The sequence below is a fragment of the Gymnoscopelus microlampas genome (genome assembly GCF_963454915.1).
Source record: "Gymnoscopelus microlampas genome assembly, chromosome: 15".
NCBI lineage: Eukaryota > Metazoa > Chordata > Actinopteri > Myctophiformes > Myctophidae > Gymnoscopelus > Gymnoscopelus microlampas.
Window position 1 is genome coordinate 45542437 of NC_139952.1, and position 15770 is coordinate 45558206.

Genomic DNA, 15770 nt, shown 5'->3' on the forward strand with positions numbered 1-15770 from the left:
CACCCAAAATAATCATATTTGAACTGGGGACCACCCAAAATAATCATATTTGAACTGGGGACCGCAAGAAATAATCATATTTGAACTGGGGACCCACCAAAAGAATCTAATTTGAACTGGGGACCACCCAATATAATCATATTTGAACTGGGGACCATCGAAAATATTCACATTTGAGTTAAGGCTTTACATTTAGTTTGACTCGCTTGCACAGATAAATATTGTGAAAATAGCCGATCTACAAGCTCACAACGTTGTGTGCTTGTAGATCAGCTATTTTCTGTGGGTTAGGAGGACCCTGGTCTAAAATGAGCAGCCAGCCCAGAAGAGAAGAGAAGACTTGTGTGACTGTGGAACAAAATCATATTTCCACTCACAAGGAGAAATCTGCTCCTCCCTTCTTTCTGCTCCTCATTCATAACTGGTAATAATTCATGAACCAGAGCAGATGCTGCAGTGTCTGTCCAGCAGCACAGGGTGCAAATCTAACACATAGGGGCAGTGGTCCTCAAACTTTTTCACGCCAAGGACCCCCAAATTGATCAACATTTTTAGAAAAATAGCAGATCTACATATGTATATCTGCAATTTTTGAATAGGCAACGTTAGGCCTGTATCAACTGCTCTTGCTGGGGACCCCCTGGAACCCCCCCCCCCAAGGACCCCTGGGGGTCCCCGAGCCCCCGACTTAGAGAGCCGATGCTATAGGGGTAATGGTCTAACAAATGGACCCCTCGGGAGTCTCAGTGTGTGACTGGTCCATCATGGTTCGATCCCCTCCTCCTCTCTCACTCACCTTGAAGTTGCTGGAGTTGACCCATCCCGTCAGCTCGTCCACAGTCTTGTCCAGCCGGGGCTTGTCGTGCTCCACGTCCGGGGACCGCTGGGGGTCCGCCAGGTAGTCGATGAGCTCCTGGCCCACCTGCAGCCTGCGGGTCACGTCCTTCTGCACGACCTGCTGGTAGAAATAGTCCATGTTGTCATGGTCCTCCATGACAGGAGCACAGCAGGAGGTGCCCTGTGTGTGTGAGAGGAGGAGGAGGAGGAGACACCGGTCTCTGGTGGATCGATGGAGGAGACTGAAGAAGGAGGGTGGCAGAGATCCAGGAGGAGAGAGGAGTAGCCCTGCCTGGGGATGAGGAGGTTCACTGTGGTGGTCCCGTCAGGGGGAGAAGGAGAACGGAACTGTGTGTAATCATTAAACACACACACCCCTCCGATGAGAAAAGAATGGACTCAACATGTATTGTGTGTGTGTTGTCACTAAAAACACAACAAACACCCTGTGTAATAAATTAAGACTGAACACTAACTACACACTAGTAGTGTGTGTGTGTGTGTGTGTGTGTGTGTGTGTGTGTGTGTGTGTGTGTGTGTGTGTGTGTGTGTGTGTGTGTGTGTGAGACCATTAAAGCCACACTAATAGAGTCTATAACACCCCCTCCACCTCCTATAATACACTATAACACCTCCTCCACATTAAAGCCACACTAATAGTCTATAACAGCTCCTCCACGTTCAAAACAAAGGCTTAAACTTTGATTTTCTCCTCTTGTTGTGTTTGCTTCAGTATCCCAGTGTTATTCCCTTTTGCTGCTTTAAACCCTCCTTTAAAACACAATAAGTTCCAGATAAAGTTGTGTTGTTGAGATCCCTGGACTCCCTGGAACAACAGATCCACATGAAAACACAACCAGCAGCACCAGCACCGGGTCCACCGAGCCGGAAAACCCCAAACCACCCGACAAACAGCCTCTCCAGTCGGCCAGGCTCAGCACTATGGAGCCGCTGCAGGCATCAGTTAGCGCTTAGCTTCAGTTAGCTTCGGTTAGCTTCACGAGGCTAAGCTAAGTCCTCTCTCTGCAGGCCCGCCTGGCTGCTATGATAACACTAGCGGTAACACTCCATGAGAGAGACAATTAAAGTCTCCTTTCCGTTAGAAAAAGAGCTTCAAATCTTCCTGAAGCTCCGGCTCCTCTCCGGCTCAACGTAGCTCCACTGTAACTGTGTGTGTGTGTGTGGGGGCCGGGGGGGGGTCAGTCAGCGGGACAATAATAAGGCTGTGTCCGTTAAAGAGCCTCTATGAGCGGGTCTGTTCTGAATCTGTTGGTCCTGCCGCTCGGCCGGTCACTGCGGTTTGAACATAGTGACTGAATGACCCCATAGCCCGGAGGGTCGGCCGTTAGTGTGTGCGCGTGTGGCTGGTTTGTTTTGTTGTCGTGGTATTATTATTATTATTAATAGTTATTATTATTATTATTAATAATAATAAAAATAACAGCAATAAATAATAATCATAATCATAACAACAATACAAATAATAATAATAATAATTATTATTATTATTATTATTATTATTATTCGATCCACTTATAAAACATATAATATTATAATAATATGTATACATTATATTATAAAATATATAATATACTATAATATATAATAATTTTAAGACATATAAGCATAATTTTAAGACATAGACATACGCAAAAAATGCAAGGTGTTGTGAGCTTGTAGATTGGCTATTTTCACAATATTTTCTGTGGAACCGAGTCAAACTAAATGTAATGGCTCAACTCAAATATGATTATTTTGGATGGTCCCAATAATGATAGTAGTAAATAATAATGACTCTTATTATTATGTGTTATTTACTTTTTCTTTTGTTTGCACATATTCCTCAACTCAGATATACAACTAAATGTTATAGTTTTATGTATAAAAAAAACATACATACAATGGTATTTTCTCTGTAAAGTAAGTAAAAGTAGCAATACCACAATATAGAAATACTGTTACAAGTTAAAAGACCTGTGTTCAAAATGTTACTTGAGTAAAAGTACAAAACTTAAAGTACCAAAAGTAAAAGTACTAAAATGTTTGAAAATAGCAGATCACAACAAGTCGCGATGCGAGGCGTTGTGAGCTTGAAATTGTACTTAAGTACAGTACTTGAGTAAATGTACTAAGTTAATTTACGCCACTGATTATTACTGTCAGCCAATCACAGCCAATCACTCTGGCTATTCCGTTCAGGCTATGGGATCTGGAGGAGGAGGCGGCGCCAACCAGCGAGGCCGAGGCGAAGGGGTCCTTCGGCACCGCACAGCTGTCCAGCGCAGTGCCCGATGGAACATTTCGAATAATCACACCGTTTCACACAAAATGTGCCTGATTACTTTGTAAGCGAGATTATATATCGATTCCACCAAATATCGTCATATCACACAGGCAGCAACCAACCATATCTGTGCTTGTGTGTGTGTGTGTGTGTGTGTGTGTGTGTGTGTGTGTGTGTGTGTGTGTGTGTGCGTGCGTGCGTGCGTGCGTGCGTGCGTGCGTGCGTGCGTGCGTGCGTGCGTGCGTGCGTGTGTGTGTGTGTGTGTGTGTGTGTGTGTGTTTGTGTGCGTGTGTGTGTGTGTGTGTGTGTGTGTGTGTGTGTGTGTGTGTGTGTGTGTGTGTGTGTGTGTGTGCGTGCATGCGTGTGTGTGTTTGTGTCAATTTAGATTAGATCTTTGGTGCCCTCCAGTGGGGAGATGTAGACATGACCTGACTCTTGTGGCACTAACATGTAAATAAACCATAGAATAGTCTCTCTCTGCCTCAGTAGATTATTTAGAACATACATGCAAGCCCTGTGGGTTGGGACCCCCAGGGCCCAGGGGGGGTTCCCTCCCGCATTATAATTGGGGGGGGGGGGGGGGGGGGGGGGGGTCCTCAGATGACATTAATGTGACAATTTAAGGGCTTTTAATACCTAAAAAAAAGAAAAGAAAAGATTTGAAATGAAAAAGACCTGGATTAAAAGTAATGAACACATTATACTATCAAATAATATAAAACGTAGGCAAAAACGTTGTGAGCTTGTAGACTGCTATTTTCACAATATTTATCTGTGGAACCGAGTCAAACTAAATGTAAAGCCTCAACTCAGATATGATTATTTTGGGTGGTCCCCAGTTCAAATATGATTATTTTGGGTGGTCCCCAGTTCAAATATGATTATTTTGGGGGGTCTTGGCCTGAAAAGGTTGAGAACCACTGATTTAGACCAAAGCCATCATCAGCATGATGAGGAGCAGTCTTATCTCAAAACACCTGCTAATCTGATTTAAAACGGTCCTACTCTAGCCTGAAAAGGTTGAGAAGCACAGATGTGGACTGAAGTCTCGCTCTGACCACCTTCAGGTGAGCAAGCACACAGGGCGAGCCAGCGCTCTGGACAGCGTTCAGCACCTCGGACAGAGTTCAGCACCTCGGACAGAGTTCAGCACCTCGGACAGCTCCCAGAGGCCAAGGTGTTACTTGATAGCGAGCCAATCTCTATGATCAATCAGCTTGATTATGATGAACACCTGCGCTCTGTAACGGCTGCGCTGGGTTGGTTCTGAACTTCTGAACAAGCTTTTGCTACTATATGACTAGCCTAGTGTAGTGGTTCCCAAACTGGGGCTCGGGACCCGCAGGGGGGTTCCCATGATGATTAGCTTAATGTGCAACATTATTTTCTCACTCAACAGTAAACAAACCAACATACAGTATAAGTGTTTACAGAGTATCTGCACATTTCTAAAGTGACAATGTAAGGACTTTTAATGACTTTTAAGGACTTTTTAATACTTCTAAAATGAAAAAAATAAAAATAAGACCATTACCATGTCAAAAGTAAAAAAAAGTAAAAAGTAACCAACAAAAAATGTCAAATATTACCTAAGAAGGAGGCAAAAGTTTTAAAAATATTTATCTGTGGAACTGAGTCAAAGTAAATGTAATGCCTCAACTCCTACAATTCCAATTGCTTGTCAGGGTGGGGGGTCCACAGTTCAAATATGAGTATTTTGGGGGGTACCCAGTTAAAATGTTTTTTTTTTTTTTTTTTGAGGGGGGGTGGTTGGCGCTCCTTGGTGGAAGGACCTGCTCGGGTGGCAACTTAGAAACTTGACTGAACACTTCAGTTTGTGTTTGCATGGACTTACCCCAGACCGAGAACAATGTATGTTGTGAAACTTGTTTTATTTGAGCTCCCCTCCTTGACTTTTCCCAGTAAATGCAGGGGACACATTTCATATAATGTGCAAATGTACAGTGACACATACTCCAAAATAAAAACAAAGCACACGTGTACCGTTATGACATAATACAAATTCCACACTAGAGAGCCAAGGCACATTTACTATTAGTTACTTTTATTTATCCATTTCTTTATTTCTTTATTTTTCATGTATTTATTTCTTTTCATCAACATAAAACTCCTGTTAAAACAGCTGTCAGAGAGAGAGAGAGGGCATTAGTATCACAACCACAGCAGCCAACTTTGTGTCATCTCTGCATCTGAGTCACAGACATGATCCGTCTGTCTAGAGGCCGTCTCCTCCATCAGAACCCCTGCATGTAGAACAGCCGTTTACCACCTTTTCTTGAAAATCCCCAAAGTGTTCTCGGCCCACCCACACATACATGGCTGTCGTGTTAAGTGGTCAGATGGGTGGACCGCATGCGTTTTCAGAGCATGGTTATTTTAACGATATAAATATCAATCGATTGCATTCCGTCTTGGACCAATGGAACTTATATATATATAGTATACTTTTAAGTTCCTATCACAATGAAAAGTCATTTTTCAAGGTTCTAAAGAAAAATAATAACATTTCTTTACAGTATTCTTTAAATATGAATGTTATATATCATCATTACAATCATAGTGTTTCGCCAATTATTTGGGGGCCCACTAGCAATACCCTCACTGCCCACAGGGTGGGAATGGCTGCTGTAGAATATGTGGAGCAGTCAAAGCTACCATGTGATGCTTGTTTCATTCCTTGCTTATCCCATATGAGCTGAGACACGCGGATGGAACTTTGACCAAGTTGCTCACCAGATCTCTGTCAAATAGAATTAGAATAATTCTACGTTTTATTTTAACTTGCCTGCAGTGCCATATTAGTGGAGTTGTGCCATTTATATCAGGACAGTGCATAATGAATAGTGTTAAAGCTGCAATCCGCTAATCATTCATGTCCTACACACGGGATTCAAATCTGGTTCTCAAGCATGACGGACCAAATCTCCACCTCTCGGTCAAAGAGGCCATCCCCGCTTGGCCAGGGAAGATAACACGCTATACGCTTCAGGCAGTACTACTTGTCAACCTGTAGGTATGCTTCCCAACATCAGGATCTAAACAGGATTTCTCAGTGAAAGAGTATGGGGAGAACACCTCCGATCACTGTACATGTACTAGCTACATACAGTACCATACAGATTGATTCAAATAATGTTTTATTCGTTGAAATAAGTTCCGGATTGCAGCTTTAAACAGACTCTCAGACTTTCTTATGACTATCTAAATGTCATGGCACTAAACACAGGGTCCAGGCAGGCTCAACCAGACACCGGGTTTGTGCAAATGCCGCTTGACACGGTTCGGTTGTTCAAATGTCTTGTTTTTCATTCCCAAGGTGGGGAACGACTCTAATACTATCTGCCATTCTTAATATTTCATAAAATATCAGGGTGGACGTGGAGTCAGACAGGCTCGCTGCAATAGACTGAACAGACACAAATCCAAATCAATGATGACATTCAGCAAATGCAACATTCTTAAGGAGAAAACACTTTCCCACAGGGCTGCAAATCTTCTTTAAGAACAAGCAAGGAAACCATGTCACTTCACATTAGCTTCTCTGCTCCAACCTTCAGCTTCTTTTATGCTTCGTAGTACAACGGTATCGCTGGTCGGAAAGAACAGATCTACAAGCTAACGACACGTCGAGACGAGGCTACGCGTCGTTAGCTTGTAGATCTGTTCTTCTTGGCGAGCGGCACGCTTGCGACGATGATGATGGCGTATAAAGACACGACTCAGTGCTCACTGCTCAGCGGTCCTGGAACACTTAGGTTTGGAACGGGGCCTGTTGGCCAACAAAGCTGCTCCACAATCATCAGTGACTCCACCATGATGCTTCTCAGTCACCATTGCTGTCCGAAGACAAGGGTTTTTTATTTTCTTAGTTTGTTCATTCATTAAAAGGACAGATACACATTATCTCCCTCTCTGGACAGACGAGCATGGACAATTTACGAGAAGCACTGACGAAAACAAAAGACAAAAAAAAAAGACAGGAAAATAAAAATCATTTGTTGCAGGCCTACTCCAATCCTGAGTGAGGCGCCGTACATTGTAACTCTTTTGTTTGTTTGTTTTTTCTTGCCGATGCAAAACATTCTCTGTACAAACAGAAACACGATCTCAAAAGATGAAGATTTCTCAGATGCACAAAAGAAGAAGTCCTGCGTCCCGTTCTGTATCTGGTGCTGCTGTTTGTCGGGGTCTTTTTTCTTTTGTTTTTGTTTTTCTAACCCCCCCTCCACCAAACGGGAAGGGGCGAGGGCCACGCCGTGTCACCGACGCTCTCGCAAAACAAAGGACTGCGTTTCCCCCCCAAACGAAGCCCCGCCCCTTCCCTCCTCCACTCTCCTGCGTATTGGTCGAAAGCGCTAAAGCAGGTACGGGTCACGTCAGAAGGTGTGGTGTGATTGGTGGAGATGACGCTCCATCTCGGAGAAGCGGTTTGTTCCTCCGAGATGACGATGTTCGTCCATTCAGCTATTTTTTCTTCTTGCTTTATATGTCTTTATGTATTTTCTTTTTTAAAATGTTTTGAATGTAGTTCCACTGTTTGGAAACCATTCCCACTCCTCTTCCTTCGTCACTCACGGTCCAGGTGCAGTCTCCCCCTCCGTCGCCCCCTAGAGGCCGGGCGGTGCTTAGGCAGCAGGATGGGATGGTGGGAAGAGTGAGACGGAGAAGAACAGAAAGAGAGAGAGAGACCAAGAAAGAAGCCATCCATCTATCCATCCATCCATCCATCCCTCCCTGACACCCCCCCAATGAAAACACACCGCAGGAAGGAGTGAGACGGGGAAGACGTTCGGTCGATCGGCGATCAGTGGCGGGTGATCGGTCGGTCTGTGTTACTGATTAGTGAGATCGGGAGTGGTGATTGGGTCCAGCCCCCCCCCACGCCCCCCCACCCAACCCTCACAAACCCCCCCCCCATCCTCCCCATCATCATCATCCTCCTCCTGCCCCCCCGAGACAACCCAACCCGACCCGACCCCGTCCGGTTCAGAGCAGCAGGACCTGCAGACAGAGGTGGCCCCCCCTGGCCCTCCACTGTCAGAGGAGCAGGACCTGCAGACAGAGGTGGCCCCCCCTGGCCCTCCACTGTCAGAGGATGATGCAGCAGCGACAGAGACGCTGGCCCCCGCCGTGCACCGACGGGGGCGGGGTCACCGGGGCGAAGTAGGCGTGGACCTTGATCTCGGGGAGGTGGGCCTAAAGGAGAGAGGGGAGGAGAGTTAGAAGGAGTCTTCATCATAGAAACACAAATACAGATTTGTGCCCTTGCTCCATTACTTTAACCCAGTGGTTTTCAACCTTTTTCATGCCAAGGACCCCTAAATTGATATACATTTGGCCGCGGACCCCCATCTGAAAATGTTTAAATTATACAAAATTCTTCAACTTTTTTCGAAAATGTTCGAAAATAGCAGATCTACAAGCTCGCAGCGAGCTTCTGGATCTGCTATTTTTGAATAGCCAACGTACAGTATATAATATAGATAAAGGGTGAAAATGTATTAACATCTTTTGCTAGGGACCCCCTGGAACCCCCTCAAGGACCACTGGTGGTCCCCAGACCACTCGTTGAGGACCACTGTTTAAGACCGGGAACGCATCTGTGTCATTTTAGATCGTAACCACTTTAACCATTATCTTATACTTTGGCTATTCAACAATAGCAGATATACAAGCTCATAGCGCGGCACATGAGCTTGTAGATCTGCAATCTTTTTTTTAAATCATGAAAAGTTGTGCAAATTTTGAATATATATTTTTTAAAGCAAACATTTGTAAAATATGTTGTTCCAGGATGTTGTTTAAAAAAACCTATATATGTAAATCTTTCACAAATGTTAAAGAACTTTCAAAAATAGCAGATCTACTGGTATAACCTAGAGTCATTGTCCTCTCTAGTGCATGCAAGCAGAAAAGCACGTACAAAACAAAACATTAAATGCATTAAATGCAGGGCAGAAGCAAACATCAATAAAAATAGAGTCACACTGGGTCACGCTCCAAAAGAAGAATGGTTTATTACCACCCAAGCATGGTGTTTGGAGCCCAGTGACCTCTAATGCATGACAATGCTATAACCACAGACTGTAACAAAAATATGGACAGCGTCACGCCATTGCTTTCTACAGACCGTAAACTAAGCCTATTTTGCAGCGATTTCATTTTCCATATCCGGTTGATATCCGGTGACCCCAGGCTACAACACTGATGATACGTCCCAGTTGCATCCATGTGATGTTTTTCTTTATTAGTTATTCTATTTATAGTGGCTCATAGGAATAGACTATGTGACAACCAGGAATAGTTTGGTGACCACAGGAGAGACTGGTGACAGCCGGAATGTAGACGGCATCCCGGGAGCAGTATGGGTTAGCGCCCCCAGGCTGTGTCTTCCTTGAGGAAGAAGCCCAACAAACCCACGGTGAGGCCTTTAGGAGGGCCATTCCAGCGAACCGCAAGTGGAGCCTGCAGTACCACCACGGCCCAAGGAACCATCACGCCAGAAGGAAACGTTTGGATCGGGGCGGTGCACCTGATCTGGCGCAGCGCTCAGGTCCTGGACCTGGTGAGACGAAGGAGGGGCCCGGCCAGGAGACAACCCACAGAGCCTAAGTCCCTCCACGTGCCAGAACCTCGATGTTTTTCTTTATCCGGTCCGAAATGCTCAAGGAAATTAATGCTATTGGCTGAAACCGCAGCGAGGGCGGGTCTTCACTCGGTGGAACCAGTAGAAACCCTAGAAACATACCCTACTTCAGTGGTTCTCAAACTTTTTCATGTCAAGGACCCCCAAATTGACACTTATTAGCCCGCGGACCCCCATTTCAAAAGATATGCCAGGGACCCCCATAAGAGAAGATTTTTACGTCTCTAGCAGTGATTCTCAACCATTTTAATTTCAAGGACCCCCAGTTTGACATGCATTAGGGCTACAGACCCCCATTTAATGGCATTTCTATCACTTGGACCGCAATTTATATCGTAAAATCTATGTCAATGTAACTCTGAGAGTGTACAAATGGAACCAAATGGACCCGGTTCCATTTGTACACTCTCAGAGTTACAGACCCATAAGGGTCCATTTGGTGCCTAATCTATCATTTAGCTGGGGACCCCCTGGAACCCCCTCAGGTACCCCTGGGGGTCCCCGGACCCCACTTTGAGAACCAATGCCCTACTTTATTATTAATTTAAAAAAAATATATATTCTCTATTACAGAAGTGTGCCATAGGTTGCATGAGGTCAGATCCCCCACCCCCCCAGTATGACCTCTCTGGCCCCTCCCCACTGACCCGGATGCGTTTGATGCCGGCCCTGGTGACCTGCTGGCAGTCGTAGAGCTCGATGCGCTCCAGACGGTGGCAGCTCTTCAGGTGCTCCAGGGTGACGTCGGTGATCAGCGGGCAGTTGTCCAGCTCCACCACCGTGAGGCGCTCCTGGCCGCAGGCGCTGCTGCTCAGCGCCCTGATGCCGTCGTCCGTGATCAGCTCACAGTGAGACAGCGACTGGATTTGGGGAGGGGGGGGGTAAAAGTACAAAAGTATTGGCATCAAAATATACTTAAAGTACCAAAAGTAGATATTAGTCATTGTGCAAAATGTCCCATTTCACAAGTTTTCAAATGTATAAAATGTATACTTTTTTTGAAAATAGCATATCTATAAGCTCACAACACTGTGAGCTTATAGATCGGCTATTTTCTAATGGCCGAAATGTATATAGAGCTGAAATGGCGAAAAGCTGAAAAAGTAACTAGTAAGTCAAGTTTTCAAATAATTGTAGTGGAGTAAAAAGTACAATATTTGCCTCGCTCTGAAATGTAGTGGAGTGGAAGTAAAAGTATAGACAATTGGAAATACTCCAGTAAAGTAAAAGTCCCTCAACATTGTACTTAAGTACAGTACTTGAGCAAATGTACTTCGTTACTTTACACCACTGTATTTCATACAGTATATCTACTGTAAGCTCAGCTCTGATTCTCCTGAAATAACCTGGTGAGCTAATGTATTGTTAGGCAGCAGACAGATGACCTACAGTACGTGTCTATTTATACAGTACTCTATTACTCTATTTATACAGTACTCTATTACTCTATTTATACAGTACTCTATTACTCTATTTATACAGTGACACTCTGAGAGGAAGGTTGAAATGTCAATAAAGATGAAGTGAGTCGAGGACAGACATGCTTAATCTCTGCCCCGTGACGCCACAGTGTAGCCGGATGAAAATAGCAGCTCCGCAAGCTAGCTCACCGCGCGGAATCCCACCGCACTCTGTCTGGAGGCCACGCCCCTTGAACCCAAACACGCCCCCCCACGGCTGTCTTGAGTTACAGCGCGTCCACTCAAACACGCACGTTTGCCATGAGAACAGGACGTTATTAAGTTCAAGTTGGGTGGCATATAGACCTACTTATTATTATCCCACAATTTATTGATTGAATATTGATATCAAAGACAAGCACAGAAATGTACAGTTCAATACAAGGTCTGCTGAGAGGATTTTAAATCGAAAGAAGCACTATGGCTTGTTTCCATTGGGGTTCTTTAAACTAAACTTCCATTCATAGGAAAATTGTCCAGAAGAGAATGGAGGGAAGTAATAACTGTTAAAAGCAGCAACAAACAGAATGGTGTTTTAAAAGACGATCTAAAATAACTAATATTATTAAATATAATAATTGCGTCGTGCGGTCGCTATAGATTGATAGATATATAGCCTGTTCTCATAGCATCTGTGCGGGCCGTGTTTGTGTGGACGCGCTGTCACTCAAGACAGCCGTGGGGGCGTGTTTGGGTTCAAGGGGCGCGGCCTCCAGACAGAGTGCGGTGGGATTCTGCGTGGCCAGACGTGAGCTTGCTGAGCTGCTATTTCCGGGATGTGACAACGCCGGTCGGCCGTACGGCAAAAATATAGGGGTATAGGGGTAATATAGGGGCTACAGCAAGAGCTCTCACCAGGGCTTGCAGACGAGGGCAGTGAATAGAAAGCTGAACCAGGGTGTTGTCGGTCACCTGAATGGGTAGAAAAGAGATCGTTTACATCCACAGTCCTTACTGAGCTACATCCACAGAACACATGCATCAATGTCAGCTTAAAGGAGACGTTTTTTTCTCTTATCTTTATATGATATTATTATGAGTGGTACAGTAGGAAAAATGTCATAACTCCATCCCGAGTCCACCGCAGCTAAAGACCCAGAGCGGGCGGTCCATGTGCTAGATCGCGTATTTTAATTTCCCTCTAAATGTTTTTTTCTTTTTTATATCTCACGTTCATAATGACACAAAACTCTCCACAGTGTTTGTGTTAGATGCGCCGCTCCCTCCGGAAGTCTCGCAAGAAGAGATTTCGCCCGTGATTTCATCCAAGTCAGCTTGTAAACACTCAGATATCAACACATTTTATTTTTTTCCGGGCGATTAAAATACGCAATCTAGCGCATGGACCGTCCGCTCAGGTTTTTAGCTGCGGTGGACTCGGGGTGGAGTTGTGACATTTTTTTACTGTACCTTTTGTCCTAGGATATAATAATATCATAGTAGGTAGTCCGGAATTCTCCTTTAGCAGTCGCTTCTTCTAACTTACCAAAATACATTCTTCTAGGTCCATTTTTTCAAGCTCGTGACAATTCTGCAAAGAGAAACACAAACTCAACCACTTCACCTCAGAGACACTCCATAGAACATTGGTTCTCAAAGTGGGGTCCGGGGACCCCCAGGGGTACTTGAGGGGGTTCCAGGGGGTCCCCAGCTAAATGATGGATAGGAACCAAATGGACTCTTATTGGTCTGTAACTCTGAGAGTGTACAAATGGAACCAAATGGACCCTAACGGGTCCATTTGGTTCCATTTGTACACTCTCAGAGTTAAGTTAACATTGATTTTACAACATGAATTGGGGTCCCAGAGATAGAAATGCCATTAAATGGGGGTCCGTAGCCCTAATGCACGTCAAACTGGGGGTCCTTAAAATTTATCTTTTCAAATGGGGGTCCGCGGGCTTATAAGTGTCCATTTGGGGGTCCTTGAAATGAAAAAGTTTGAGAACCACTGCCATAGAAGACATGATGGGCTGGACAAAGGGAGAAGGGAGAGGGGGGGAGGAAGGAGACTCACCCTGGCCAAGACAGTGAAGCCTGCATCTGTCACATGGGAGCATCGTGCAGCCTCTAGGATCCTGAGAGCACACACACACACACACACACACACACACACACACACACACACACACACACACACACACACACACACACACACACACACACACACACACACACACACACACACACACACACACACACACACACACACACACACACACACACACACACACACACACACACAGGATATTTAGGTGATGTCGGTCAAGGAAGAGGGTAGAAACTGGAAATAATAGGTAGAAACTGAACTTTTGCATTTGTGTTGCAGTCTAGTGTAGTGTGTGTGTGTGTGTGTGTGTGTGTGTGTGTGTGTGTGTGTGTGTGTGTGTGTGTGTGTGTGTGTGTACGAGCGTGTGTCAGTTGTCGCAGTGGTGTAAAGTAACAAAGTACATGTACTTAAGTACAATTTTGCGGTATTTTGACTTTATTGGAGTATTTCCCATTTTCAGTACTTTTACTTCTAGGTACTGAGGGTCATCAAGGGTCTGGGGGTCATTGACCTCACACAGAGCCAAACAGCTGACTATAATAAATAGAATGGACCATGATGTCGCGGGGCCGAAAATAGCAGACCTACAAGCTCACAACCCTGACGCAATCCACGACGCGTTGTGAGCTCGTATGCCTGCTGTTTTCACAACGAAATATAAATCAGGCTTTAAAGGGATAGTTCACGCCCAAAATGACTTTTTTTCCTATCGATTAGTCATCCCATGGAGACCGGTCTGCTGGTCATCAAATGATTGTCTTAGGAATGCGACAAAAACAAAAGTATCCACCAGGTCTATGCGGAGAGCAAAGGCTACAGTAGTGTCCATATCCGTGGGAAGTAGGGGTGCTGGGGGGGCTGCAGCACCCACTGAAAATAATGTATGAAAAAAAAAAAAGAAAAAAAAAAATATATATATATATATATATATATATATATATATATATATATATATATTAAAAACATGTTTGTTTGTTGTTGGTTGTTATTTGGGGGGGGAGGGGGGTTAGTGCAATATGTGTTCTGGAACCAAAGCAACCGAATGAAAGTAACAAAACCCCCCCAAAAAAGGTAAAAATAAAAAACGGAAAATAACCGCAAATGTTCACGCGCGTGCATGTGCGCGCATACAGCACCCGTACCCTAAAACATCTTCCCGCGGCTATGGTAGTGCCATAGCTGCCAGATTCCTGTAGAGTAGAAAAAATGTTGTTCCAGTGGATAGACCAGACCCTCCCCCACCCTCCGGACACTTGTTATTTACATCAGCATGCACGTGGTGTCTTCTGCAGCGCTCCACAGATCGTCAGAACAAGGTGAAAAAACACTGGCAGCAGCAAAATAATGAATGAAATAATACCTGGCAGAAAGCTTTGTGAATAAAAAAAAAGGCAGTCAAATCCACTAAGGAAGCATGTGTCCTCCTCACTCCTCATGGTAAGAGGATACCAGTGATACTGTGACTGACTGTACATGGTGTCCATGTCACTGTAGAGCAAGTCTCTGGTCTCTGGCTCAGTGACCCCCCCCTGTTACTGTCTGCTGGTTAATTACATTCACCTGGCGTCTCAGCTCTATTTATTTATTTTATTTATTTAACCTTTATTTAACCAGAGAAAATCACATTGAGACTAATGTCTCTTTTACGAGTGTGCACTGGCCAAGAGAAGAGGCAAATAAAATGTTACACAGCTCTGCCAGTAACAACAATACAAGACATAACAAAACAAAGACAAACATGACATCCATAATACCAAAGACCTACTACCAATAGCACCAAATACAGACTATTAAAAGGCTAATAACAACAATACATCATAAAACTAATAAACTAATATAAGACTAAGATCACAGCATTTGCTACTCGTCAAAGCAGGAGCAATGGCTGGAGAGTGTGCCCATGGCAATCCTCTTAAAACTCACTAGGGGGATCAGAGAAGCCAATTTTAATCTGGTCTGTAGATCGTTCCACGACCAGGGCCCAAAAAACGCACATTTAATAGTGGGTACGACATAGCGCATCCAGGCATTTGATCTGAGGTTGAGCGAATTTTGGACAAGTTTAAATTTTGAACAAATGTACGAGGGGGAATTTCCAAGAATGGCTTTATATATAAAAGTGTACCAATGTAGCAACCTGCGAGATGCTAAGGAGGACCACCCTACTAGGGAATACAGAATACAATGATGTGTCCTGTAGGTGGAGCTGGTAATGAACCTCAATGCAGCATGATAAAGGGGATCAAGTCTACCCAATATTGAGGGACAGGCGAATCGATACACAATGTCGCCATAGTCGAGTTGCGACATAAACAGGCCAGTGACCAGCCTTTTCCTTGAGGCAAAAGAAAAACAGGACTTCATTCTATAAAAGAAGCTTACTGTGAATTTTAACTTCTTAGTCAATGCTTCAATGTGATGATTGAAGTTTAACTTGTTATCCAACCAAATTCCCAGATATTTGTAAAGCAC

At 44.4% G+C, this 15770-nt stretch overlaps 2 protein-coding genes across 9 annotated transcripts in view; both read right to left on the bottom strand.

Annotated features, from left to right (window-relative positions):
- The window catches only part of clasp2 (cytoplasmic linker associated protein 2), a 151808-nt gene extending 149714 nt beyond the window's left edge, over positions 1–2094 (bottom strand). For all 7 annotated transcript variants that reach the window (XM_084080579.1, XM_084080581.1, XM_084080578.1 and 4 more), the window contains exon 1: positions 797–2094. In XM_084080579.1, coding sequence (XP_083936705.1) covers positions 797–994 — 198 coding nt within the window. In that variant the 5' untranslated portion in view covers positions 995–2094. The remainder of the gene's footprint in view (positions 1–796) is intronic.
- A 6015-nt stretch (positions 2095–8109) lies between these two features.
- The window catches only part of fbxl2 (F-box and leucine-rich repeat protein 2), a 50984-nt gene continuing 43323 nt past the window's right edge, over positions 8110–15770 (bottom strand). For both annotated transcript variants that reach the window (XM_084079576.1, XM_084079575.1), the window contains 5 exons: positions 13266–13326; positions 12735–12779; positions 12104–12160; positions 10436–10648; positions 8110–8338 (listed from right to left, as the gene is read on the bottom strand). In XM_084079576.1, the coding sequence (XP_083935702.1) occupies positions 8231–8338; positions 10436–10648; positions 12104–12160; positions 12735–12779; positions 13266–13326 (484 nt within the window). In that variant the 3' untranslated portion in view covers positions 8110–8230. The remainder of the gene's footprint in view (positions 8339–10435; positions 10649–12103; positions 12161–12734; positions 12780–13265; positions 13327–15770) is intronic.